The sequence below is a fragment of the Neolamprologus brichardi genome, chromosome 23 (assembly GCF_056152115.1).
Source record: "Neolamprologus brichardi isolate AB-2024 chromosome 23, ASM5615211v1, whole genome shotgun sequence".
Taxonomy (NCBI): domain Eukaryota; kingdom Metazoa; phylum Chordata; class Actinopteri; order Cichliformes; family Cichlidae; genus Neolamprologus; species Neolamprologus brichardi.
The window spans coordinates 23215379-23243334 of record NC_142125.1 but is presented as its reverse complement, the minus strand read 5'-3'; the positions used below and the strand labels follow the sequence as shown (position 1 = coordinate 23243334).

Sequence of the window (27956 nt, the reverse complement as noted above, 5' to 3'; positions counted from 1 at the left end):
GAATTTTTTTAATATTTAAAAACTCACTTTACCCCACTTTAAAGGTACTTATGAAGAGCCATCATTCAATAAATAGCTTTAGTTTTGATGATTAGCTTATCACAGCTTAGCATGGTCACAGCTGGTCCATTTTTCACTTAAACATGTCTAAAAAACCTCTCTGTGCCAAACTTCACTGAAAAAATGTGTTTTGTGACAATACTCGAAAATGGTTAAGTTTTGGAAAATATGCTAACAAACCTGTAAACATGTTGCTTTTATGCTTATAGTAAAATATATATATATATATAATTAAATACATAACTAATGAGTAAACTTTAGAGATGCTGCTAGGTGGGTATTGCTGCCATTTGACTGCCATTTGCTTCTGTTTCCAGTGTTTGAATTAAGGTAAGATAGCATATAAGCTAGCAAAGGTAGCATATTTCTTAAACAGAGTGATGCATATCATCTGTTAACAAGAGAGCAATCCAATCATATTTACCTAAGTACGGCTGCAAATACTGTAAACCATCTCTTCCACAGTCTTACAGTGTCAGTAAAAATCCACCTTTGCTTTGGTTGCTGGAAAATTGCGACCTGTCGTCTGTAGTTTTTCGCATTAGCAAATTCTTGCCAGCTACTCGCTGAGCAGTTGTCAAACCGAAGAGTAAACGCTGCACTTTCTGTAACATAGTTTGGTGATGTGGTAAACCAAACTTTTACTTGGACATTCTCTATTTCCGGTTTGCGTTACACTCTTCAGTTTGACAGTCAGTGAATAGTTGAGTGTTTGCTGACAACTTGGTGTCTTACATACAAAAGATAACTACAGACGACTGCAGTAATTTTTCCAGCAACCAAAGCAATCACAAGGAGGTTTTGGTGCAGAAACTTCTTTGTAACCAGTTTCATCTGGTGATAGCCAGCAATCACTCAAAAAGCCCAGACTCAAATCTAAGTATCTCCCCAGAAAGTAGAGGAACCTGATTTTCTCTGATACACAGATTTGCTCCTAGTTTTTCCACAGACAGATAAACAGATAAAAGCTTCTCACATATCTTGTTTCAAAGTGAGCTGCGAGATAGGAGTGGGCAGATTGATCCAGATGTTAACAGTATTGATACTAAAGCTGGTATTGGTATCGGATACTAGCACGATTGGATTGATGCTCGCGTTTCTTTGTCTCGTCTAAATTCAGCGCTTTGCTCCTGTTCATCAAGAAAGCAGCAACACTTTAATGAAAGGTGTGTTTTGGTCTGTTAACTCCTCATTATGGAAAGCAGAAATGACTGAAGTAACTTATTGGTGATTAAAATGTGTTCAGACTTGATAAATCATGACATATTGCTCCTCCAATCATGGGTTAAAACTATCAGTATCTGTATTAGTATTGGTTATACTGGTCCTGTATTTACTTGGTATTGCAGCAGCACTGGTGTAAGCTCTGTTTTTCCTAGAATTTCTAAATGTTGTAGTTTCAAGTCTCAAAGAGAAGGTTAGCTGCTTTTATTTCACAGATTTTTTCACAGCCTTCAAAATATTGTGACAAGTTATTTTAGAAATTCTGACTTATTTTACCGTCTTTGTGTTTGTGAAAATAAATTGGTCAATCAAATAAATCCATTTTTTAGTCCACTTCATCACTTGTTTCGCAACTTTTGCCCAAATCCCAGAGCCCTCCGGTGCAGACGTAAGTGTAGCACTCAGAGGATTTATATGTTGGATATCTACAGTCCAGTCACTATAAAGCAAGGAGACTCAAGGACAGATATTTCTATTGTGGTCAAAACCTTGAGCACATTCGAGTAAAGTGAACCTTGAGTGAAGAAAGTGAAGAATAAAACTTAAAGCTCACTACAAGAATTTTTCCAGAGGTTGTTCAGATGTTTCATTTGGGCAGAGTGTTTTAAATTCTCTCCTCTTTCTGGGCCAGATCTTCCCAGATGAAGGCCACTTCCTGTCAAGACGCAGCCAGATTCAGCTGACTCACTCCCTAATTGGATATTTCAGAGGATGTCTCCTCGATGCGTCATCGTTACTGAACCAACGGGATGACGAGTGAGAGGGAACGGGCTCGCTACTGTTTCTGAGCGTGTGTGTGTGTGTGTGTGTGTTTTATACCTGTAGCACAATGTTTGACAGACAGGAAAAGCTTCTTATTGACATATCAGAATAGTCTGTGTCACCTCAGTAGAAATAAGTTTTCACCTGCTGTCAGAGGTTGTCGGTGACTGTCCCTGGATTTATCACCTCTTTCTTTTTTTTGTCCTGGTGGCACAAACAAGCCTGTGAAAGAAGCATTTAGAACTGTTCAAGTTTCAAACTGTGAGAAAACTGTGAGATCTTGTTGGAGTTGTTAATCGGAGTTCAAATATAATTGAGAAATTGCTTTTTTTTTAACCTTTAAGGTTTAGATTAGTTTAAAATCTGTGAATCCTTGTTGCCTAGAGTTTAATGGCTGATTCAGAAACCTGTTGTTCAAGGTGTGATTGAGACGTTCCTCCGTCAAAACAACTTAAAACGGTCCATGTATTCAAATATCACCAACCAGCACAAAAACCAACTCCTTTTTCCAGTTTATTCCTGATCATTAGTAGAGGAGGAGCTGTTTGAGGCAGTGTCCCGGTGAGGTGTGTTAAAATACAGCTAATGCTACAGTCACACCAGGGAAAACAACAGCAACAAGTGGACGTCCAATCTTGTTGCCTTTTAAATTATTGCTTCGATTTCGGTGCGTCGAGGCAGTGATGAAACTGTAAGGTGTTTATCTTACGGTTTAAGGCGCCTTGAGGCAACTATTGTTGTCATTTGGCGCTATATAAATAAACCTGAATTAAATGGCAGTGTGATGGAGTCGATCTGCTTTCAGTCTGTGATTAATTGGGGTCATGTTGACAGTTTGAGTTTGTCAGAATACAGCCGTAAAGGCTGATAAATCAGATAAAATCAAAGATCTTTTGCCAACTACATGCACAGAAACTCACACCAGTTACTACATCACAGATTTGAAACAGAAATTCCTCCACAGATAATAACATAGGGGCTTTTTTATTTTTAAACAATACAACCAGTTGAGTTGAGCCTCTTATTGCAAAGCATCTCAGTTGTACCAGGAGTTACTGCAACTTGTTGGCAATCAATCTGAGAGCGATTGCAGTCGGTCAAAAGGCAGCCTGCAAGTGTTTGGAGACAATCATCACAGTTTGTGCTTTGGTGTCATGGAATCATTACACTTTTTATTAGCAGTGTTGGTGGATATGAAACTCATTTTTACAAGACAAAGGGACTCGAACCCTTAATTTCCTGATCCGAAGTCTGACACCTTATCCATTAGGAAAGTGGTCACACACTGAAACACAGACTTACTTCTGGTATGGTTTGTAAAGACGGGACTCTTAGCTCACACCTTGCATCAACTGTTGTGTCTTTCTCAAAATATTAAAGCATAATGATACCAACGATACCAACCTGACCCAGAGGTCAAGAATCTTCCAGAGCTGAGAGGATAAAAAAGTAGAAAAACATCAGTTTTATAGATAAAGCCATGATTAAAAACCCGACTTCAAGGGCGTTTTCAGGTCATGTTGTTACCTTCTTTTTCCTGTTGATGCTCGTCTCATTTCCCCAGGTGTTTGTGATGCTATCCTGTGGATTATTTATGTGGGGGCAGCTTACAAAGTTTGACTCATCAAGCTTATAGACAGCAATAGTGCTAAACAGATGTACGACAGTTACAAGATCTTTTTTTAAGCACGCTATGTTTCCTTGTTCTTACTGAAACAGAGAGTTATTTATTAATTTATTACATCTAAGAGTAGATATTTACCATTTCACACCAGTTTTTTTGGTGTTGTGCAGGTGTGGAGGAGCTTAATAGCTACTCATAGTTTGGCCTGGACTACATTTCAGGACAGGGTACTTTAATTTTTCTCATGGGTATTTGAGCACCTCTGTTGCAGGTTAAATTGTGACATTTGGCTTATAATGTATATTTTATGCTGTAATTTCTTTTTTTTAGGTAGCTGCAGGCCGTTCTGTTTTTGTATATTTAAGTATGTGGTCCAAAACTTGGTTTAGAATCACCTTTAACTGATTAGGTGCCAGAAGTTTTCACTGTATTTGGTTCTGTTGTTCTCTTCAGTTTATCCATTTCCAGCTGCTTCAAGTCTTTTCTTTCGTAAATACATTGTGGTTGTAGTGTTATCCAGAAAACACTGCAATAAAAGCATAATAAATGTTATGCCAATACGACGCCCGAGAGCGCTCCTCGCTGTGATTACGGCTCTGAGAGCGATTCCCACAATTACCGCTCGGCCGCTCACAAGTGCCATCAATCACAGAGACGAGCATCCTCAGCGAGGTTCATCTCCACGCGAGGATAAAAACAGTTGCAGGAGTTGGCGTGCGTCGGGGGTGAAAAATCCCCCCAGTGCTTGGCTTGCAGGTAGTTGCCATGACAACTGTTTTGGTAGCCCAGGATACGGCCACTCTCATAATTCATTCAGAGATGAGCGCTTTGCATCGCGGAGCGAGCAGCTGCTGATGCAACACACTTAAAGCCATATGTATCTGTGCTTTGTAACATGGAGTCCGTGAGGGGATGGATTTTGTTCTGGGGAGGGTGGGAGGGAGGGGGGCAATGTGGATGTGGGATGAGTGATGAAAAGCTTATTGTAAATTTTTTTGCTGTTTTAATATTAAAGAATGATGAAGAAGGCATGTTTGAGCTGTGAGAGTTTCTTTGTTAAACACAGGAACACCTCGGATCTCAGTTAGGCTCATAAGCATGGACTGTATACGAAAGATGCAAGGCAACAAGTTAAATCAACACAAAAAGTGTCCAAAAGTTGATTCTGTTCATCTGGACGTAGCGTTTTGTGGGAGAACTGTACAGTACAATGTACTGTTTATAAGATTGGGGAAACCTGCAGTCATCTGAGACTGAAGAAGTCACTTGGATGAGTGATGAAATGTTTTTCCCACAAAACGCTACGTCCAGATAAACAGAATCAACTTTTGGAGATTTACTTACCCAGATGATTGAGCATGCATCAAGACAAACACAAAAAGTGGTTAAGCCTGAATTCTCGCTAATGTCCAGCAGGGGGTGCCTGGCTGGATAAAAGCCTAAGATCTCAGCCACAAGGCGTAGAGGCTGCTTAACAACCTTCAGTCGCTAGGGAAAGATGTACAGTATATTTGCAAGAGACTGCTGCAGTTTGCTGACAGTTGCCAGGATATCAGCTGCAGAGAGATGCAGTTTGCACTCAACATTCACTCAAGCTGTAGTGAAACTCGAAAAAGTGCAACACAGACTAGAAATGGAGAGCGTTCACCTTCGGCAAGCAACCTGCTAGCAACCAAGGCAGTCACAAGAAGGTTTTTCGGTGCAGTATCATATATCCTCTTTGTTACCAGTTTTAGGCTAGCAACCCCTAGCCAACCGGATTGCGAATGCAAATTTTGGCCTAGCAACCAGATGGTGGTTGCCAGATGACCACAGACTGGTCTCTAAGCCTGTGTGACTACAACTTAAATGAAAACCGCCCTCTGCCTCACTGGTGTGTTTCTGTGAGAGCTTCAAAGCACCTTGGGGGCATTCCAAAAGCGGAGCTCAGGGGTCTTTTATTTTGAAAATTGACTGGATTCTATATGGTATCAAAACACGTTTTACAACATGTCTAATTCACAATCGCAGTCCTTTCTATCTCTGACTCACCTATTCTCATAACGATCGTGTAATTTCGCAGGATGAATTTGTGCCATTTAATTTTTCTGGTCAAGCTCACTTTTTTAGGATTTTTTGCATTTGAATAAACAAATCTGACCAATCAGACCACTGCTTTTGGCACCAAGGACGCTCATAGCTCCGGTACTAAAAAAAAAAATAAAAAATCTTGCTTAAAGATACTTTGAAATGCAGACTGGAGCATCCTGGGATCAAACCACCAACTTTCCGATTGGTAGATGACCATTACACGTGTGAAACTAAAGTCTCGCAAGTTTAACGTCTTACTGAATACAACATGATACTCAGTAAATTATCTAAAACAGAAGGAAATAGGAAGTACATGCTCATTGGCTAACACAAGTTAGTCAATGAGGAGTGAGCAGTGTTGCTCTGTCAGATCTCCTCCATGCTTATGATATCTTGAATTAAAGTAAGTACCCACAGCTGGAGCTCACTGATAAATCACTGGCCAAGGCCAGTTTATATACACTCTCTGATATTTAGGCCTTTATAAGTCTTAGAAGATGGTTATTTTTATATTTGTGTTTAACTGCGGTACCTTACATTTTGTGGTATTCCTTTACTAAGATTTTATTGTTCTAACTACTGTATCTAAAGTAAGACCAATGTCTTACTAAGGTCTATAAATGTATTATTATTGAGTTAAGAATAGTGTTCATAGCTCTTTCCTCCAGAGCAGAGATTGTTTTCAGATGCATCAGGGGACACTCGGCGTCTTCAATAGCATCATACACATAATTCCTGCTGTCATTTCAGAGTCAGTCATGATTCCCAGCCTCATCATCTCCTGTCCTCCATCCTCTAACCCACATTCCTCAAGCTACAAGTAGGTTCTCATATTTTCTGTGTAAAGTGTCTGTTTTGCATTAAAGTTACAACAGCTGTCTTAACTTTCAGCATGAGTTGATATTTTAAATGTAGATATGGGTAAAAACAGCAGACTTGTTGTCCACAGGCATCAGTTTTCCACCAGTGTGTGGTTAAATCAAGCTTTCCTTTGTTACCTTCTTGGGCCTTTGTACCTGAATAATTTCCTTCCTTCATTTGCAGCCAAAGTAGTGTACAGTCAGCATTTTCTAGGTAGAAATGATTAGTGGCTGTTGTGCACAAATCAGCAGCATTTCCCTCCGTAGCAGAGCCTGAAGATTAGTCAGGAACTCGATGTGAAGCCTCCACCCATCGGTCACTGCTATGACTGAAAATGTACAACCTAGAGAAGTGCACCTCTTATAAAAATTCAGACATGAGCTGGGGGGGGGGGGGGGGCGTGTGTGTGTGAAAATGCTTTGTGAACATAATAAATTAGCAACAACATAGTTGCCTTTAAATTTTCCAAAGTTTAAATTATTTTCATTTTTTTTCTTATAAAAATGACACAAAGCAACTGTGAACTTCACATATACAGTATAACTTGTGCAAAATGTGGTTAGTTTGCACTAATGAAACTGGGCTTTACATATGTGCTACTTTCGCTGGATATATTTGTTGCACAGCAAGGTAAATTTGGCACATTTTATATTTACATGACCTTGCTGGCATTGGCCTGTTGATGTGGCACTAAACCTATTTCCAACAGCTGTTTGTCCAGCTGCTGCCTCCTGAAATCCAGTCATTTTCTTAAGCTGGGTGCACACAGGACAGCTGATTCTCAGACTTGAAGGATGAACAGCATTGTCTTTAGATGTTTGACATCACAGAGTTGGCTGCTGCAATGGACTCTGGACACAGTTTGTGGACAAATTTAGATGTAGACAATGTCACGAGGACCATCTCACAGTGTGACTGCTGCTACAATCTGTTGGTCCTTGCCCAGTAAGAGAGGTTCATAGTTGGTGAACAAAGATAACCTGGGGAGGAAAAAAAAAGTCCATCATGCAGGGATCCAGCTTGAAATGGCAACTTAATACTGGCAAAACAAGGTTGAACAGATTAGAAAGAGTGGAACCCCCTGCTCTTATACACTGTTGTGATTTAGGAATGTTGGTAACAAGAAACAATTGTATTGATATATTTGATAATGCTGCCAAAATGGTGATCTGTCACTGAGTAAAAGAGACATTGCTGTAAAGTAACAGAGCTACCACTGCACCGCCAGTTCATCATCCATATTCTGCTTCTTATCTGGGTCCAAGGCTTCCCTTTCTCCAGCCACGTACTCCAACTCACCTGGAGGAACATCAAGGAGTTGCCAGGCAAGCTAAGAGACATAAATGAGCCCCGGTTCTGCCCCTGGGTTTCTGTCCTGTAGGGAACACATAGTCTAGGAGGCGACCTAGTCAGATGCTCAGGTGCTCCTTTTCAATTTGGAGGAGTAGCGGCAGTACCCTGAGTCTGAATGACTGAACTTTTTACCCTATCTCTAAAGGAAAACTCTGTTCTGCCGCTTCTATCTGCTGTCTCCAATATCGCGACCATAGGTGAGTGTAGGGATGTAGATCAACCCCAATTTATCAATCCCTCGCTCCCCTCTCCTTTCAGTCATGAACAAGACCCCAAGATACTTAAACTTCTCCAGTTGAACCAGCAACTCGTCCCTCACCCAGAGTGGACACTCCACCTTGTTCCAGTGTTCTACCAAAAAAGTGATATCCGGTATTAAAACATATTGAATGGCTTGTTGCCCTTGAATATGTCAAACACGTGCCAAACATGTTTCTCATGAATGATATCAAGTCATTATGAGCCAAAAAGAACAATCCTGTTACAAAGTAGGAGGTGCAATCAGTTTTTGCCAAAGAGTCTTGTAGGTATCCTTTATTTATGCAGGTAAAAGTGTAATTGATGTTAAAAATGTCTTTTTCAAGAGAGATCTGACCAAGAGGGCAACAGAAATTACTACTATAACAGTTCTGTACATATATTGTAATTTTTCCACATATATATATATATATAACCCTTTGTAATTCTTGTTATCTACTGTCATTTATTAATATAAGCAAGGAATTAATTCAGTTCAATTCAGTTGCATTTATGTTGTATAGTAAAGACCCTACAATAATAATAGGAACAATTTCACATAGAAACATTGGAAAACACCTTCTGACCACCACCAGCTGAGAGGAATGGCCTCAAACTCAAGCCAACAGAATCACATCCTCTGCAAAAAACCGAAGATGAGGTCCTGAGGCCATGGACACATTCCTCCACTTGGTTCTCCCTAGCAATTGTACCCATAACCAATTCTTCCCTTGTCAGAAATTTAAAGGACCATCTCAGAAGTGCTGGTCAATAACATACCAAACTGAACAGATGGAATTAAAACATAAAAAATTTGGGGTTTTTAGTTAAACAGGGAGAGCATCTGGTTGAACATTGGCAGAGGAAACTCGTTTGACTCGTTGTCCTCCAAGTTAATCAGAGAAGGGCTTATTGAAACAAATCACAGTTATGTTTGTGCAGTCTGCATGCATCAAACCATAATATCCATAAATTGTTCACATCACAGCATGTATGCACTCTTACAGGTGTTGAAGGCCACCATTGTAAACTCTATCGTATTTCCACCAGCTCCAAAAAAGGTTGAAGAAGGTTGATTTCAGTGTCCTGATTTAAGTATTTTTGAGCTGCTGAAACCTAACCTATCAAATATCATCTTGCAGTTCTCTCTTCTGTTCAAACTTGCTATAATCTGTCCTCATTTGACACTCGCAGCAGCAAACGTCAATACTTTATCCATCTGTGCACAACCAGGCTGCAGCCTGTCCCGACCCTGCTGTGATTATTTATCGATATCAGCACCTTGTAATTTCCTTTTTTTGCCATATTGAGCAGGTGTGTTTGTGTGGCAGCCTGAAACCCTGACAGATGTGATTTAGGGCCTCGCGGCCACGTCGAGAAAAAGCAAGTAACAGTAAAAGTTGGTGGACTGTGGCAGCAGACTTATGAAATTCAGGAGAAAAGAACATTTATCTTTCTCTCTCAGCCCTCTGTGACCTTTATAAATCCCCCGTCCGCGCTGTGCCTTCACTCCGCTCAATTTGAGCCTTAATTACATCAAAGCAATTACAGAGCGCCTCATCCACTGAGGAAGGGAGGAGAAGCTGCGGCGGAAACTTCAGAAGATGTAAGTTAAGTTCGTCTCTGGTGGTTCAGCAGAAAATGTATAAAGACCAAAAGAAAAAACACTTTGTACTGCAAGAAATGAGGAATTGAGCCTTGCTTTGACAGTTTTAGAGTACAAAATCTGCAGAGGGGTGACCGCAGAGGTCACATGTCTGTACAGTGTAAACCAGATGAGCAAATTTAGACCTGTGAAAACAAACAGACATGTTTCAGTTTGCATAAAATGTTAAATGGTTACTTTGAGGTAATAGTAACTCACTAATATAAAATGTTGCTTTTGATTAATCCATCCTGATTAAATGCATACATTTAAAAATAAAGTACGGTGCAAAAGTCTGTTCTGCGTAAAGTCACCCCACACTGACATCTAGTGGTGGACCACCCACATTATAACCCAGAAGCCAAATACAGACATTGAAAGGTTTAGTGAAAATTTTAGTGTTGTTATCTTATGGTTAGTCATGTAGTTACAGGAAATTAACAAAATATTCATTTCTATTGGTAGAATAGAAAATGTTTACCTGAATCTGAATGGATCTGAATGGGACTTTTTTTAACCTTTCCGTTGTTTGCTCTTTCCTGCACCTCTTATCAAACTCTCTTTTTATCTTTGCATCACTTATACTTTGAACTTGATCTTTTTCTCTTTTTTTTTAAAGAATGACATATTATTCTATAAAATAAATACCATCTTCAGGTGTCATTTGATCTAAAAATGTGTAATAGGATCCAGATTATTGCACAGCCTGTTCAAAAGCCCTTTTAGTTGGACCAGAAAGCTTCAACATTTCCTAAGAAGGGTTTTTTTATTGGTCTATTAAACCAGTACTGTAATAATTAATCTGCATATGAATATATACTATTAGGCACACATTATGGTTTTATAACTTCCTTTTCCTTTTTTTTAGTGCCTGGCTTCTAAACCTTCATTATAGATCTGCATCATAGAGTTTTAATAAAGTGTTGATGAGGACAAGCTTGATAGGTGTGAAGAGTTTTATTAGAAAAAGAAGATACAGACACCGTCTCTCTCAGTGGAGAGTCGTTCTTCAATAAAACCAAACACCGTGGGATTGAGCTCAGACAAACTGCTGCTCTGCAGTCTATTAGTGGTCTACAGTCATTAAACTGCTTCTGCATGAGACTGATAACAATGACATGAAAAAAGCTCTTTTTTTAAATAAACATCTCCTGTTTTTAATACTCCTCCCCCTCTTCATCTTCTTCGAACGAGTCGATGCCGACCTCCTCGTAATCCTTCTCCAGGGCAGCCATGTCCTCTCTGGCCTCTGAGAACTCTCCTTCCTCCATTCCCTCTCCCACATACCAGTGGACGAAGGCCCTCTTGGCATACATCAGATCGAACTTGTGGTCGAGTCGAGCCCAGGCCTCTGCGATGGCGGTGGTGTTGCTCAGCATGCACACGGCTCTCTGCACCTTGGCCAGGTCTCCTCCAGGAACCACAGTGGGGGGCTGATAGTTGATGCCCACCTTGAAGCCTGTAGGACACCAGTCCACAAACTGGATGGATCGCTTCGTCTTGATATTGCCGATAGCGACATTGACATCTTTGGGCACCACGTCACCACGGTACAGGAGGCAGCAAGCCATGTACTTTCCATGGCGAGGGTCACACTTCACCATCTGATTGGCCGGCTCGAAGCAAGAGTTGGTGATCTCAGCCACGGTGAGCTGCTCGTGATAGGCCTTCTCTGCTGAGATAACAGGGGCATAGGTGGCCAGAGGGAAGTGGATGCGAGGATAGGGCACCAAGTTGGTCTGGAACTCTGTCAGGTCCACGTTCAAGGCTCCATCGAAGCGAAGGGAGGCGGTGATGGAGGAGACGATCTGGCTGATGAGGCGATTCAAGTTGGTGTAAGATGGGCGCTCGATGTCCAAGTTCCTTCGGCAGATGTCATAGATGGCCTCATTGTCCACCATGAAGGCACAATCAGAGTGCTCCAGGGTGGTGTGGGTGGTCAGGATGGAGTTGTAGGGCTCCACCACAGCTGTGGACACCTGAGGAGCTGGATAGATGGCAAACTCCAGCTTGGACTTCTTGCCAAAGTCTACAGAGAGACGCTCCATGAGCAGAGAGGTGAAACCAGAGCCGGTTCCTCCACCAAAGGAGTGAAAGACGAGGAATCCCTGGAGACCTGTGCACTGGTCAGACTGACCGAAAAAGGCACATGTTAAAATTTAAGAATCAAAAACAACATTCAAAGCAGCCCCACACTCAAAATCTCTCCAGGTTTCTGCTCTTCTCTCACCAGTTTGCGGATCCTGTCAAGAACAGAGTCGATGTGCTCCTTTCCCACAGTGTAGTGGCCGCGGGCGTAGTTGTTTGCAGCATCCTCCTTCCCAGAGATCAGCTGCTCAGGGTGGAAGAGCTGGCGGTACGTTCCTGTACGGACCTCATCTGAAGGAGAGCAAGAGAGAGCGAGCAATGCTTTGACTGTTCATGCTGAGTGAGAAAATTTGCTCTTAAAAATCGAACCGCACTATTAAAATGGATGCCAAAACATTAAGAGTCCCCCTGAAGGTAATTTGGGTCCAGTTTGTAGTTTCTGTTAATGGCGTTTGGAAGCACAGAAACTTTACAAAGGCTCTTTTTTGCTTTTGTGGGTGTAAGTAAACAATAAAAAAGGAGCCAACATGCAATAAATATTAACACACTTAATGCAGCTCTAAGTCCGTATTAATTCCATCTGTAGTTGCAAAGGCATAATGAAAATGTTGACTGAAAGAAGAAGAGTGGATCTGACTGGCTGATTTAAACTCAAGTGGGCTGGGCTACAGAGAAACCCAGCCTACTTGAATGATTTGAAATGAACTTTGGCCAGGAGATAAATTCATAAAAGTGACTGTTACAACATCAACATTGTCTTGGAACCACCTGCTACCGATAACAGAAAATGATTAATCATTAGTTTTAACTTCATAGCTTTGGACATTTTTATAGCTCAGTTTACACACACGTTATGAGTTTTTTTGGCCACTTGGGGGCAGCAGAAATAAATATTTGCCCACTACATAAGAATCAGCTCCACTTAGAGCCGAGCTCACGTCCTCTTGATAAACAGAAGTTGAGATTCCTTCTTTTGAGCTCCTGAGGAAAAACATATTGGGCTCTTCGACTACTAAATGCTCCACTATGTTCACCAGCTGGACTTTAACCGGGTCCCTCTGCGGCCAAATGCTGAGCATTGAAAGTATGTAAAATTTCAGGGTGAGGCTTATCTTAGTTCATTGTGTCTGCAATCTAGTCTATTTATAAAAGAGTGCGATGACAAACCACTGTATGACAGCTTTGTGATACTTCACAGTTTGCCTATGTCTGCAGACCGTAGCAAAAACTCAGACAAAAAGCATGAAAGGAGTCTTTTAGGTTTTTTAAAAACTGATTGAAAAAGATAACCACTTTATACTCTAAATGACAAATAAAATAACAGCTCCCACCAACCTTTCGACGCCCTAAACCCTTAGGTCTTAAAAACCCACTCAGAGTAAAACCCTCACCGATAACAGTGGGCTCCAGGTCCACAAAGATGGCTCTGGGGACGTATTTCCCAGTGCCGGTCTCACTGAAGAAGGTGGTGAAGGAGTCGTCATAGCCTCCGGTGGGCTTGTCGCTGGGCATGTGGCCATCTGGCTGGATGCCGTGCTCCAGGCAGTACAGCTCCCAGCAGGTGTTGCCCATCTGGACACCGGCCTGGCCAACATGGATGGAGATACACTCACGCTGTAGAGGAAGAAAACAAAAAAGACATTTTCGTTATTAATATTCTTCTTATTTTTGTTCTAATATACAGCTGTTGTCAAAAGTTTACATCCACTAATCATTGGCATAAATTTCATGGTAATTTGGGACTTTTAATGATTTTATTTAAACTCCCCTTTTTACATGGTGGAATGATTGTACAGCGTTAGGGTTAGGTTATACATCTTTAATCACGTTTTTTAAAAAAAGAGAGAGAAGAAAAGGGGCCACAAGTTTGAATGTATTTTGGGATTTCTCTAATCCACACAGGGTCAACAGTATAAATACAGACTCAAATAAGAAACGAACACTCCGACTAATATTTGGTCAAATTTCCCTTATCAAGTTGAACCTCAACCAGACGCTTTTGGTCGTCATCAAAAATCTAGTTCATGGCATGCTTGAGCTTGATGATTCCTGATTTGTCCCTAAACATCATAACCAATTTCCTCTCATCTGAGGATGACAACTTCAAACGTCAACAATGTGGTGACAGATCTGAATAACTCGTACTTAAATACAGGTGTTTGAATTGATGATCTTGGAATATGCAATTGTTTACAAATTACTCCAAAAGGCCTTTCCAACTAGATTAAATCTACAGTTCTCCTTCTTGGATCTTCACCGAGTTCTTTGGACTTTCCCATTGTTTTGAGTATTGATCAGTCTGTGAGTGAGTTCTGTTAAATAAATCGTTTTAAAGCTGCAAAAAGAAACTACCAGTTGGAGTCAATCATGATCACTACCAAGATAGGCCTCATATAGAACATCATAGAATCTTCAGTACCACTTATTAAAAGATTTAAGTGTGTTTATGTATATATTTGAGGCAGTATGTATATGTTTGACCCTGTGTGGATTAGAGAAAATCCAAAATAAATTCAAACTTGTTTTTTTTAAAAGAAAAGTTAAAAGCCCAAATTTAATATGGCATCATACCCATGATAAATAGTGGTGTATCAAAAATCACATAAAAAAATATATTTTTTTAAGGCTAAATTGTTTTAACTGAATACCTTACTGCCAACATTTCTGCCTTTAAGCCTGTCATGACCTGCTTTATAAGACAGTTGAGCTGGGTGGAGTCGATTTGCTCTACAACCCGATTTCCATGTGTTCAAATTGCCTGGATCTGCACTCTTATCAGAGCTCTCAGGCATCACTGCCTTAGACCAGCGGTCCCCAACCCCACGGACTGGTTTGTGCCTGACAATATTTTCACAGACCGGCCTTTAAGGTGTCGCGGATAAATACAACAAAATAAAACTAGTACTGGTACCGAAAAAAAGAAGATTTATTCATAACACACGTGAAAAGACCCGGGAAAACCAAGTTAATGAAAAAAAACGATAACAAAATAACGCTGAAAACCGATAAAAACCCTGAAAACCATACATTTCACACCCGAGACTCAACTCTCGTGGCCCAGTACCAAACGACTCACGGACTGGTACCAGTCCGTGGCCCGGGGTTTGGGGACCGCTTCCTTAGACTAACAAGCAGTGGTGATTAACACAGTCTTGTCAGAGTGTGTGTAAGGTCCAAAGTGCTTCCACTCCCTGCTCAAGTATTTTTTAGCTGCTTATAAAAGATGTGGGTGAGAGTGAAAACGTGTTTGGTCTCATCGTGCAGAAGCGGCCTGAGGGAAAGTAGGGTGCAACATCAGCCGACCAGTTTAGGCTGTCAAAAAGCAACATGGATATGAAATTAGCCTCGTTCATGAATTATTAACCCGAGTCATATTTATCTCTGCAGATGATTTTGTTCCACACTGTTTGCATTGTCCCAGCAGTTTCCCTGTCAACAGATGACCATCTGTCCACGAAAAAATGAGAGCACATGCGTCATGTGTTGCTCATACCTGCTAAGACAAGACTTCAGGTATTCACACCCTGATGTATTGATGGATAAGAAACAGCTTCATGTTTACAAGGTGTCTCAGCGGGAAAGCGGATCTCAAATTCTTAAAGCCAAACATGCCTGTTTAAACCTATGGCTAAGCCTACAAACACATTTAAAGAAACCCTAACAATGCAGCCAGGCATGTTCGTTATATAAGAAACGATTAAGCTGATAATCAGTCTCGAGGCATGTTTTACATTTGAGGAGATAAAGGGATTTCAGTGGAGAGATATTTCAGGAATTTTCTGAATGCAAGAGACCAAAAGTTAGGATTAGTCACCACAAACCAAGCTCAGACACTCAATAAGCATGATTTAAAACTATTTATCAGCTCAGCTTTGGGCTACTTGTGAATTATGATCCCTTCACCCACCACCGTCCCCCTCCTTTGTAAAAGGCTCGTGATCAGGGGCGGAGGAGGGGAGGATAGGGTCAACATGACAGAGCTGCTAAGTATGGCGATGGTAGACAGCTATTTTGAGTGTCATTCAGTGTCATTCAGACGACCCTCAGAGAGCGGCGGCTACACTTTTACCCCGCTAATCTGCAAACAATCTGACGCTTCCAGCCTCTCTGCAAACATTACATTACACTGCAAACATATATGAAGCTAATTCAGCAAGAGCTGTTGTGACATCTGTTGGCTGAATGTGAGGAAGGTGGGCGTGACGGCCTGTTTGCTTGCTGGTGTTGCAATATGCCTCGCAGCCTTGAAATACCCACTTCCAGGAAAACATGGGGGCTGAGGGGGGTGTCTAGAGTTAAACTGTGCTTCCTGTATCTCGTCCCCTGACTGAAACCACGTCATGTTTGACGTCCGGGTCTCCATGCTGGAAAGCTAACACAGTAGAGAGCTTTGTGCTGCAAGAGTGCGCGCTCAAACAAAAATGCAGAAGTGGCTATGAATCATTAAAGATTTTGGAGTTTCCTGGTTTCCTCGGATGAAAGTGAAGTGGATTGTTGTTGTTCGTGTGTATTTTGGTGAAAGAAGTAACCGGGTGGACAAATCAGAAGCCGTCCAGAGTCCAGACGATGCCAAGTATTCACTTAAAGCTCACTCTTTAAGGTGGAACTGAGTCTCTGAGCTCTCTGCACTTCCCCCTCCTCAGTAGGAAGTGTCACAAGAAACAGTTTTCTTGCGTTCAATCACTTCTGTCTGCCTGCATTTTCCAAATGACCTGCAAATGTTACACCACTAACTGCTGCAAAGGGAGCAAAAGTCGGGGGGGGGAGGTCAGAGTCCTGAGGTTTATGCACAGTTTCTGCTGATTTCCTTTATCATTTCGTGCAACTTTGCTCAAAATGTTGTGCACTCCAAAGACCCTGGAGGTTGGAGTTTCTGCAGCTTGTTAGCACTCTGCTGAACAAAAATAAATGCAAAATACACAAGCGGCCCTTTGGAAGCCACATCAGCATTCCCAACCGGCCGGGCAAACAAGCACGCCCCTCCTGACAGACACAAAGTCCTCCAGGCCTCATATGGAAAAAGTTAACCTTCCCCTGAGCCGGAGCTGAAGCCAGCTACCCGGTAGCTTGTTTCCACTGACTGACTTTATGTTTTAAACATACATTTGTTTTCCGTGGCTGAGGTAGGAGGTATTTCCTGCATCAGCGCCAAAAACAGAAATGTGTTTTGAGAAGCAGCCTGGGGCCAGTAGAGTAGAAACAGTAGACTGAAGCTCGGGTTTGAGAAGAAAGTGTAAAGATATAAGAGGAAACCTTAAATTATGAAGAAAATTCAAGTCTAATATGTTGCATTTTTGGGTAATTACAGCTGAATAGAAGCAGTTCTGTACTAATAACAGTAAATAATGTCTGGATTGATACTCACCATTGTGCTGTTTTAATTGTTTTCCAAGGAGAAGAAGTAGTTCAAATCTGCAGGTTCTCACAGTGCACCTATAATGAGATCTCTGTGAGGGAAGTCTCATCAGTGTGTGACACGCACACTTTTATAGCTACTACAGGAGGTGGAGAAAAAGGGAGGAGGAGAGGTGGAGCCACCCAACAGCTGAAACTTTGTTCTTTTTTTAAGGGCAAGAGAAGTCTTCCTCTGTGTCCTTGTCATAATAAAAGTCCACAGGAAGTACTCAGATGATGTAATCTTCTGATAGTGATCGCCGTTTTTAGTTCCACAAGTGTGAAGTACATGTATTTAAAAACTCTCTCATTATAAATTTCTGTTACCTAATTTTCTGTAATATAGATCTCCTGTTCCAGTGCTGGATCCTCATATTAAACATTAAACATTAACTGAAGTTTCAAATATGTGCAAGTAATACATATGACTCAACAGCTCTAAATGCTCAGTTTCAGACAGTTGTTTTTCTAGCCTTGGCACTGTATGATGTCATAAAGAGCAGATCTCTTCCTAATATGGTCGTTTCTTAAATTTTGTTGTCATGTTGTAATTTTTTTTAGAAGTGTGCTGTTGTTAAACTTCCGTTTCCCCCCTGAGCCAACACCGTTACACAATAATCTGCTCTTCATCACATGCCTGGTTAAATAAAGGTTATGCTGGCTCACTGCACCATCTTGTGACAAAGTTGTAAAAAGTCTATTCAGATCCTTGTTAAGTAAATAAAAGATTTCTGACCCTCATCAACCCTGTTTTTAGGAGCACACTCCTCTGAGAGTGCTCTTTAAAAGGTCTATAATGATCTGAATGACTTTGATGCAGGGCATTGTTCTGTGCTCACTATGCTAGTCCTGAGTACTGCCTTTGATCACAAAATTTTACTTAATAATCTTAAAATAATACTTGGGCTGGTGTCTCTGACGCTGTGTTAGACTGTTGCCAAATTATCCTCTAACCCTGCTTCTCCAACCTGTGGTGTTCCTCAAGGCTCAATCCTGGGCCTGTTATTTTTTTCTGCATTCTTCTTTCAGCTGCCATCATCGGACATCATTCTGACATTTCTTATCATTTCTATGCTAATGACATTCAGCTGTATATGTCTTAAACCCCACCGGCTTATCCCAGATTAGTGACCCTAACAATGACCTTTCCAGTAACACTAAGGCCCCTGTACTTCCTCCTGAAATACATTAAAGAATCAGTTAAACACTTGTTTCCTAGATAACTCGTCTAGATAACTTGCAATGCCGCGTTTACCAGCTTAGACAAATCATCTTTTTCACAGCTGGTTATATGCTTCTTTTTTTATTCTGATTTTTTTAGTTATGTTTTTTTAACAGCTAATTAATGTGTTTAAATTTAACGTTATACTTAATTATGATTATTCCTAGACTTTATTTTATTGCACAGCACTCTAAATAAAAAAAAAACTTCACTTACTTAACAACTTGTGGTTACTTGTGGTTAAACTAAATAAATAAATAAACAGCTCAGTCCTACTTAACTTTCAGCTGATATCTCCTGAACAGAATACAAAGATGTTTAGCACATTCTGTTGAGATTCACTATATAGCGCAGTATTTAACAAAAAAGTGCCCTTAAGGAAGAGGCTCTGAAACAACGTACTTTAGAAGTTGGAACTGAAAGGCTGCACGAGCTACAAGGGAAATAAAGGTTATTTTGAACTGTGATTCATGCAAAGAGACTCTAGTAAAGCCCAAGAATAAAGATACGAAATGGAAATGAGCAGAATAGGTCTATGTTAAGACAGTCAGCTTAATAAATTAAATAGTATTAATATTAATGCAAATGAAATGATCTGTAAGTATATAAAGCAATTCAAATAAACAAAAAGGCACCTTTCAATTGTTCTTACAATTTACTTACATTAGCAGAATTATAGTGACTCATTTCTGTATATCTGAAAACATGCTGAGTTTAAATTTTGTGTGTTGTTTCTTATATCTCAAAAACAACAAATGCCCTATTTTTGTTTCAGTCATTTTTAACTTCAGGTTTTGTCACATAACTTAGCAAATGTGTTATTTTATCTTTTCTGTTGGGGTTAAATATGATTTCAGTATAAGCCTCACAGAAACTTGAGCTTCTTTCCTCATGAAATATTATCACACAGAAGAGCTTCACCATCAGTCCTCCTGCTATAATGAGTGTTGTAACACTCAGGCTGAACCTCTGTGGTTAAACTGTTTATAGAGTTACTGACAGTGACATACTGCACTTGCCTTTTCAATAACAGATCGACAGTGCTCTCTTCAGGTCAAATGACACAACTGCATGTCTGCAGCTTAAGGTACAGTTGTGTTCAAAATAATGACAGTCCAACAGGACTAACCAGATCAATCAGTATTTTGGTACAAATCATATTATTACAAAGCAAATAATTTATCAGTCGGTGTAGTAGAGTCAGAGAAACCAACCAACCCAACACATGATATGAATGCACCTGAGTCTGCATAATTGAGTTAAGTGAAACGGGCGTGTTCAATATGATAGCAGTGTGGAGTTCAATCAGTGAGGTCATTCATTATGTGAAGAAACAGGTGCCATCATGTGGACCTTATTTAAGGATGAAGCCAGCACATGTTGTACATGCAATTCTCTCTGAAAACCTGAGAAAGATGGGTTGTACCAGACATTGTTCAGAAGAACAGCGTGCTTTAATTAAAACATTGATTGGAGAGGGGAAAACATAAAGAAGTGCAGAATATGATGGGCTGCTCAGCTAAAATGATCTCCAATGCTTTAAAATTGAAAGCTAAACCAGAGAGTCGTGGAAGAAAACAGAAGACTACAATTCGAATGGATCGAACAATAGCCAGAATGGCAAAGACTCAGCCAATGATCAGCTCACGGGAGATCAGAGTAAACATGACAGTTAGAATACCCTTGTGTGAGTCTAATCTATTGGCAAGAAGCCCCCGCAAGGTCCCACTGTAAAAAAAAACAAGGATACAATTTGCCAAAGAACATATCAACTGGCCTAAAGAGAAATGGAGAAACATTTTGTGGACTGATGAAAGTAAGATTGTTCTTTTTGGGTCCAAGGGCCGCAGACAGTTTGTCAGGTGACCCCCAGACACTGAATTCAAGCCACAGTACACTCTGAAGACCATGAAGCATGGTGGTGTAAGCATCATGATATGGGGCTGTTTCTCTTACTACGGTGTTGGGCCTATTTATCGCATAGCAGGGATCATGGATCAATTTGCTTATATCAAAAGGTCATGCTGCCTTATGCTGAAGAGGAAATGCCCTTGAAATGGGTGTTTCAACAAGACTACAGCCGCAAACACACCAGTAAGCGAGCGGCATCTTGGCTTCAGACCAACAAAATTCAGGTTATGGAGTGGCCAGCCCAATCCCTGTGCCTTAATCCAGTAGAAAACTTGTGGGGTGACATCAGAAATGCTGTTTCTGAAGCAAAACCAAGAAATGCAGAGGAATTGTGGAAGGTTGTCAAATCATCTTGGGCTGGCATAACTGTTTACACACAGAGATCTCATTTGGTCGACTCCATGCAGCACAGATGTGAAGCAGTTCTCAAAAACAGTGGTTATACAACTAAATATTAGCTTAGTGATTCACAGGAATGCTAAATCTTAATGGGTTTTTTTCAGTTTATTGACTAAATATTTGAGTTTGTAATGAAAAATGCAGACACTGCTATTTTTTTGAACAGCCCAGTATCATGTTTTGCTTCATTTTCTGTAAAGTAATTGAAATATTGATACTTTGTTCTTCATGTTTTGATGTAAAATATAATGTGCAGTGTTCCCAATGAATGGAAATAAAAATATTATACGGATTTTGAGCTTTACTCACGTTTTAAAACACACTGCTATTATTTTGAACACAACTGTACACTACACTCACTGGCCACCTTTGTTAGGTACATCAGCTACTACTTAATGCAAATCCCTAATCGGCCAATGACATGTCAGCAACACAGTGTATTTTAGGTAGACATGATTGAGACAACCTGCTGAAGTTCAAACTGAGCATCAGAATATGAGAGAAAGGTGATTTAAGTGAGTTTGAACGTGGCATGGTTGTTGGTCTGAGTATTTCAGAAGCTGCTGATCTACTGGGATTTTCCCACATAACCAGTAGTGTTTATAGAGAATGGTCTCAGGTCAGAGGAGGGTGCTCAGGCTGCTTTAAGCTGCCAGGAAGGCAACAGTAACACCAAAAAACAAAAAAACACTTGTTACGACTGAGGTATGCAGAAGAGCATCTTGGTGGCAGCAGAAGAGCACACCGGATGCTGCCCCTATCAGCCAAGGTCAAAGAATGACGCTACAATTTGCAGGGGCTCACCAAAATTGGACATGCTATTATGTTAATATCAACCAGAATCTGAGGAATGTTTCCAGCACCTTGTTGAATCTATGTCATAACAAATTAAAGCAGTTCTGAAGGCAGAAGGAAGTCCAATCCAGTACTAGCAAGATGTATCTAATAAAGTGGCAGATGAAAAGGCAATGAGTCTTTTTAAAAATAACCAAACATCCATTTTAAAGCATTAACATCTCTTTCACAGAGCTCCCGTCACAACAATCAGAACATTTTAGAATGAATGAAAATGGCAACAAAATATTTAAATGAAGTTGTTTTTTAATCAATTTTTAGATTAATAATCAGCAACAAAGAAAAAAGCCCACTGCTCACTTTGAACAACAGAAAACCCCACAAACAATAATCACCAACATCTGGCTCCCTATCAAACAACTCCTCAGAAGTGGGCTTCACTCTGAACCTTCATCAAAACATTTTCCCCCCACAAATACCTCGCACACTTTTTCTGTACCGTCTCTACTTTTGCTGCTCTTTGAGCTAACAGCATGCTCATTTTCTTCCTCGTCTTGACTCTCATCTATGGCAGAGCTGTCTTTGGCTCTGGTTCACTGTTAGGGATGTTCAGCCCACAGAGACCTGGTTTAGTTCTTGCCCTCAGTAACCTACCAGGTTTTCCAGGACCTTGTGTGAATCAGGATCCAAACTGGAATAAATCAACATATGAAAACAACAAAAATGGTGATCTGAAGAAACTCAACTTTTAGTGTCAATATGGACATGTGCTGAAGGCTTCACTGGGAACGTAAATGTGTGAAGAATGCGCAGTCAGAACCAAACAGCCCTTTGATTACTCCCCCCGTAGATAAGTAAGGAGTCACCATAAAGTTATTAGCCTCCTGCTTGTCCCTCATGCAAGGTGCAGGTTTTCTCCTCGTCCTCTTTAATCCGTGACCTCTGAGTCCTTCTGGTCCACACTGGAGTTCTGCTCCTGGTTGGAAACCTCCAACTTCTTCTTAAAAGCTTGATTGTGTGGGTCATCTGGAGGGAGACACACACACAGACACAAAAAGTGACGAGAGTGATGAGAGGACAACACAAAACAAATATATTATAGTAACAGCAGAGGTCTGATGGCATAGATGGTAATCATTTGTTTGGGGCATTCTGTTCATAACTTTCACAGAGAGTATTCAGGTGTAACCGAGGGAGGTGGAGGGTTTGTAGGGTTTGGTGGAGTCCTTCATCGTTCTGGCCTCACTGAACATTGGCCTGCAGGTTGCACTGGGGCTGTTTCCAGTATTAGCACCTCCGAGTCTGAGGAAGATGCTTGACTTGCTGCCTCGGGGAGGAGTTCAAGCATCTCAGGAAGGAGCGGTACTCATCCACATTGAAAGGAGACAGTCGGGTTGGTTCAAGCATCTGATTAGGAGGAGATTCCAGCTTAAACCTCAAACAAACTGAAGATATTCTATTCCCTAGAAGAGTTGGAGGAGGTGGCTTGGAAGAGTTAGAGCTGTGCTCTTCAGCTTAGACTGTGGCACTGTGTCCTGGGCTCGCATAAGCGACAAAAAATGGATGGCTGGATGGACAAAAATCCCACCAGAAACAAAGACTGATCGTCAGTGACTAGAACACAGATAGGTTTTTGTTCCCATATTTCCAGGAGCAAGAGGAATATCGTGTGTAACCTGGAGTGGGCCCGATAATGCAGTTTTTATGAAACTTTAAAGGCAGAAATCTGCACATAAAATCCCTGAGCACAATCCTGTTACCAGCCACAAACATTCCCGCAGATATTCCCAAAAGGGGAAGGCAAAGAAACCTTTTTTTTTCCAAAGTTTTTCTGTTGCAACATCTCCCTCTGTACAATCTGTGGCTCTGAGCTTCTGTGTAGACAGATCATTAAAACGGCAGTAACTCGTGGTTATAAAGGCCATGGGAAACAAAGACCAAAGGCTTGCACTAACTGTGAGGGTGAGAATAGTTTCTATAATGTTCCCCTCAGCTGTAACATGCTTACATCCGCTCATCACTGAATATGCCTGAAGCCCAGTCTGCTCTCGGATCTCCCAGAATAAGCTCTAAATCATGAGACGAGTGCATGACCTTTGATCCTGCTAACAAGATGTTTTGAGCATTAAGTCAAAGCAGCTGTTTCTGATTAAAAACCTTCAGAGGAAACAAAATTTTACTGCTTTTCACTACCTAAAATTACCTTTTTAAATTTTCCATGTGTAGCAGCATAGTTTATAGAAAGTAACTTTCTGGACGGTGTGCAAGCGATCAGTCTGCAATCTACACCGGTAAAAAATCTGTTTTTACTGTAAGTTCTGTCGTGTCATGATTGGTCAGTACAGAAACCAATACAAACCCACCCAATCCAAGTATTGATAGCAATGCTGGTATTGGTATCAGGCTGATACTAGTGCAACAGAATTGATGCTTTGGGTTGTTTGTCTTCCGTAAGTTCCCTACGTTGTTCACGCGAGTTTCTGCGGCCTATAGCTAATGTTATATTTTTATATTTGAACCATTTTTGCGGTAAAATAAGCATTTTCTAGCCTAAAAAAACATAACAATATAAATATCCAGCCTATACAGCAAGGTGTTTTTTCTGTGCATTTAAGGCGTCTTATATACAAAACGCCCTGCACCAATGCCCTGCTGAATACATACAGATGTGTCTCAAAAGTGTCTTTAAAAGTGTCTGGAGGGTTTTTATGGCTTTAAATTGATGAAAATAATAAAATAAACACATGGTTTCTGATTCGCAGATCTTCCACGTCCTGGACCATAAACCCTGTGTTAATCCAGGGGATGCTGTATTTGGTGGGGTTGTATTTTCACACACAATATTGTAACACGATACTTTAGTGGCCCCACCCACTACTGCACAGCCTGGCCGGATTGGACTCTTTAGCGTGCCACTTCTGGGTCCCCAGGCCATATGTTTGACACCCCTGCACTCTACCCTTTCCTCTCAGTTTTTTAATATTGGGGTCTGGGTGAAGCAGACTGCCTCTGCCTGCAGCTTTATAGCTTTTTATTAGTGACCTCCTCAGCGGGCTCTGCTGATCTCCACCCTGTCCTGTTCCTCACCAACACCCTCGTTGTGACCGTCCTCGCCCCTTCTTGTCAACACAGTGCAGTCACACCGTGTGTGGTTAAATCAGGACCTTTCACAGCCGTACACACCTATTCTGTATAACTTTACTTCGGGTTTCCAGATGACATCCAGCATTTTCCGTTGCTGCTCGATCTGCGCCTCGTACCGGACGGTGGTTTCCTCCAGCGCCGAGCACAGCTCATCGCCCGCAGCCGACATCCGCTGCCTGAGGCGATCTCTGAAAGACCCAAACGAGGACATCTTCACTCCCACCGACGGCTGGGTTTAGTGCGAGCACACAACAAAGAGGTCCTCCAGCCGAAAAACACCGAGATAATGCCGGTAGCGCCTTCTTCGTCTTCAGCTGGGCAGCGGTGGCGCAATGCTGCCCTCTGCCGTTCACTTGTGAAATCCACATGGAAAAACATGCAGGACACTAACGCTTTTTCCTGTCTGTTAAATTTGATCTGTTTTGTGCTGATGTCACTGATACTGAGAGAGGGGTAGAGAGAAATCGGAACACATTTGGATTTTGTGACACTTGGAGAAGACATAAAGTTGATTTGGTTAGATTTTGAACCCTGAATTGTTTTGGATTTCTTCTCCTGTACTTCTGAAGCAAACCTGGAAGAAAATAAAAGGTGGAATTAAAAAACGCCAAATACTACTTCAAGGGCTCGTAGGATATTAGTAGTGTGGGGAACACTGCATGCATCCTTTTAATATGTCCACTGTGTGAGCCGCCATGTTACTCACCAAGGAGATCTGGGATGTCAAACACAATATTTATGCACTTACCTGTCCTTTGCGCACAGAGATCTCTCTATATTTTGTGAACCTTTTAATGATATTATGCACTGTAAATGATGAGATATTCAAAATCTCTCCCAGTTTTACGTTGATGATTACTCTGAAACTGTTCCACAATTTGTAGGTGCAGTTTTTTGCTGATTGGTGAACCTCTGCCCATCATTACCTCTGAGAAACTCTGCCTCTCTATGATTTTAGAGGACGCTTTTTATACCCAGTCACATTAATGACCTGCTGCCAATTAACCTAATTAGTTCCCAAAAGTTCCTCCAGCTGTTTCTTTATAACACCACTCACTTTAAATTCATTATTAGCTCAGATTTTTCTTAAATTTTCTAAGTTTTAACATTTTGTATGTTTTCTGTGTTTTAAATTAGAAAAAAGGTTCATGAGATTTGCAAATCGGTGCATTCTCGTTATTTTAAAAGCTATGCAATACTTAAAATCACTTACAGTATACTTATTTCTTTGTTTCCTGTAAGGACCTGATTTGTTACACTCATTAAGCAATTGTAAGTAAATATAATTACATTGTAATTTCTAATAAAATACATTGTAATCCCATTTAATCACAGGTTAATTATGCCCCTAGTTGCAGGTCATATTTCAAAGTGTTGGCTTGATTTACATTCCTGACTGTGAGGAAATGACACTGTAACACTGTGTAACATTAAAGCAGTGACTTCTTTATGCAAACCCAGACTGAGCCCAGGGTGAGGACTCTGTGTGCACCAACACTCTGGGTGAGCTAAAACCAAGCCAAAAAGAGAAACATGGGTTTTTGTCCCCTTGTGGTGTTCACATCAAATCATTTCTCATTAGCAGTGTGCCTTTGTCATGGATGCATGCACGTGGTCAGCATGTATGAGGAAGAACAAAGTCTTGGTGAACTTTAGCTGTCCATCACTCTTCACAGCAACGCAGAACTGATACAGGAGCTTTCACAAGCCTGAGCCCATCGCACCAGGCCGCCGCCTCTGAATGTGAACGTCCTCATAATCCTCAAAGTCCTCCAGAGCCTATAGCTCCTTCATTCCTTCCTTCAAACAGTCCCCTAAGCATCTTTTTTTTTCTTTTTTTGGAAAGGTGCGAGAGTTTGCGATAGTGGAGATCTTTTTCATGTCGTGTGTTTCGTCCTCCTCCCCCTCGGCGGTCCACAGATGCTCTTCTGTTACATCTCTCTCACTTTTTCTGCACCCGGTCCTCTCATGACTGCTTGAGTTAGAACGTGACAAGAACGCCAAATCTCAGGTTAAAGTCTTTTAGACAAGTCACTTTATTTATAAGAAGAAGCAACACCTGTATAAAAAGGAGATACAAGCTGGAATCAACGATAACAATTACAGGAAAAAAAACCCTTTCAGCTTAGGAAACAGTTATGCAGCAGTAAGACGTTAGATTGGAGGTGATTGTACTGAACCCACATTATTACACTGTGTGCATTCACAGGGAAACAAACTGTTTAAAGTCAGCTCATTTACAGAAAATAGAACTTTTCTGTGGTTATATTTCACCTGCATCTGGTTTCCCGTGTAGTGAATCTAACACAGCAAAGCAGTGCAAACAAAACTACTGCTGAGAACATGCCACAGACACGAAACGAGTCGTGCACACTTAAAGTACATCAGAAATTCAACGACTTTTCACTTTAATGAAAACAGTTTGCAGTACCAGCATAGAGGAGGAAGAGGGGGCTGGTATTTCAGAGTAAAGTGGAGCTCATAGTGGGCTCAAAGAAGTGAAGAACTCCCACATTTATTATTATTATCATATACATTAACAGTGATCATGCCACAGGTCCCAGCAGAAGGTTTTAAAGCCACATATTCCCGTCAGATTCAGATCTAGGCTTTGGTTAGCAAAGCAATCAGTGGATTTGGAATATTTTGCCATCATGAAGAGCGCACTCAGCAACTCTATCTCTAAATCTTGTGTCACCGAGACAACAGGTAATAATTGGAAGGGATTAGAGTGCTTTATTTCTGAGGGGTAAACCCCTCAGGGAGCTCCTCACAGTTTACAACTGAAATTAGCATTGTCTGCTAACAGGACAAGGACTGAACACTTGAATCACCCGACTGGATTACTTCTGCCCAGAGGTAAAGGACAGAATACACACAGAAGAGCCCAAGTGATGCATCAAGAACCTGATTTATCCCGATTTGACTTTTAACCTCCAATCCACAGCTGATCCATAAACAGCAATTTAGTTTCTTCTGGGAGTTTGTGAAAAATTTCATAATGAGGCAAGAAGGTAAGACTGAAAAAATGGAATTATATCCTATTAGTTTAGAAATAAAATCATTTGGCCTAGTATTAGAGTCACAGCTTGTTTAGTCACAGCTTATTTGCTTTGTGCAAACCTAACAGCCCTTTGGTGGAGCTGCCAATAAGGCCCTGGTGATAA

At 41.0% G+C, this 27956-nt stretch overlaps 2 protein-coding genes and 1 long non-coding RNA gene across 4 annotated transcripts in view; 1 reads left to right on the top strand and 2 right to left on the bottom strand.

Moving 5' to 3' along the window:
- LOC102785397 (inactive dipeptidyl peptidase 10-like) overlaps positions 1-4594 on the top strand; it is a 112017-nt gene extending 107423 nt beyond the window's left edge. For both annotated transcript variants that reach the window (XM_087835833.1, XM_087835834.1), the window contains exon 27: positions 1916-4594. In XM_087835833.1, coding sequence (XP_087691959.1) covers positions 1916-2044 — 129 coding nt within the window. In that variant the 3' untranslated portion in view covers positions 2045-4594. The remainder of the gene's footprint in view (positions 1-1915) is intronic.
- Positions 4595-10774: 6180 nt separating this feature from the next.
- On the bottom strand, positions 10775-17415 carry LOC102795669 (tubulin alpha-1C chain-like). The gene is made up of 4 exons (XM_006792885.3): positions 17290-17415; positions 13316-13538; positions 12067-12215; positions 10775-11968 (listed from the first exon to the last, which is right to left on the bottom strand). The coding sequence occupies exons 1-4, from the start codon at positions 17290-17292 to the stop codon at positions 10994-10996; spliced, it is 1350 nt and encodes a 449-aa protein (XP_006792948.1). The 5' UTR covers positions 17293-17415; the 3' UTR covers positions 10775-10993.
- A 4536-nt stretch (positions 17416-21951) lies between these two features.
- Positions 21952-25115, bottom strand: LOC148096151 (uncharacterized). The gene is made up of 2 exons (XR_015717233.1): positions 24829-25115; positions 21952-22671 (listed from the first exon to the last, which is right to left on the bottom strand). It is a non-coding gene; the product is annotated as an uncharacterized LOC148096151 (long non-coding RNA).
- Between the last annotated feature and the right edge of the window lie 2841 nt (positions 25116-27956).

What these genes read in the sequence shown, in the direction of transcription:
- LOC102795669 (XM_006792885.3), bottom strand. An exon ending in CCTGGAGCCCACTGTTATCG is followed by an intron (nt 12,216 to 13,315) that starts GTGAGGGTTTTA and finishes GCTCTCCTTCAG; the next exon opens with ATGAGGTCCGTACAGGAACG. An exon ending in TTGACAGGATCCGCAAACTG is followed by an intron (nt 11,969 to 12,066) that starts GTGAGAGAAGAG and finishes TTTTTCGGTCAG; the next exon opens with TCTGACCAGTGCACAGGTCT.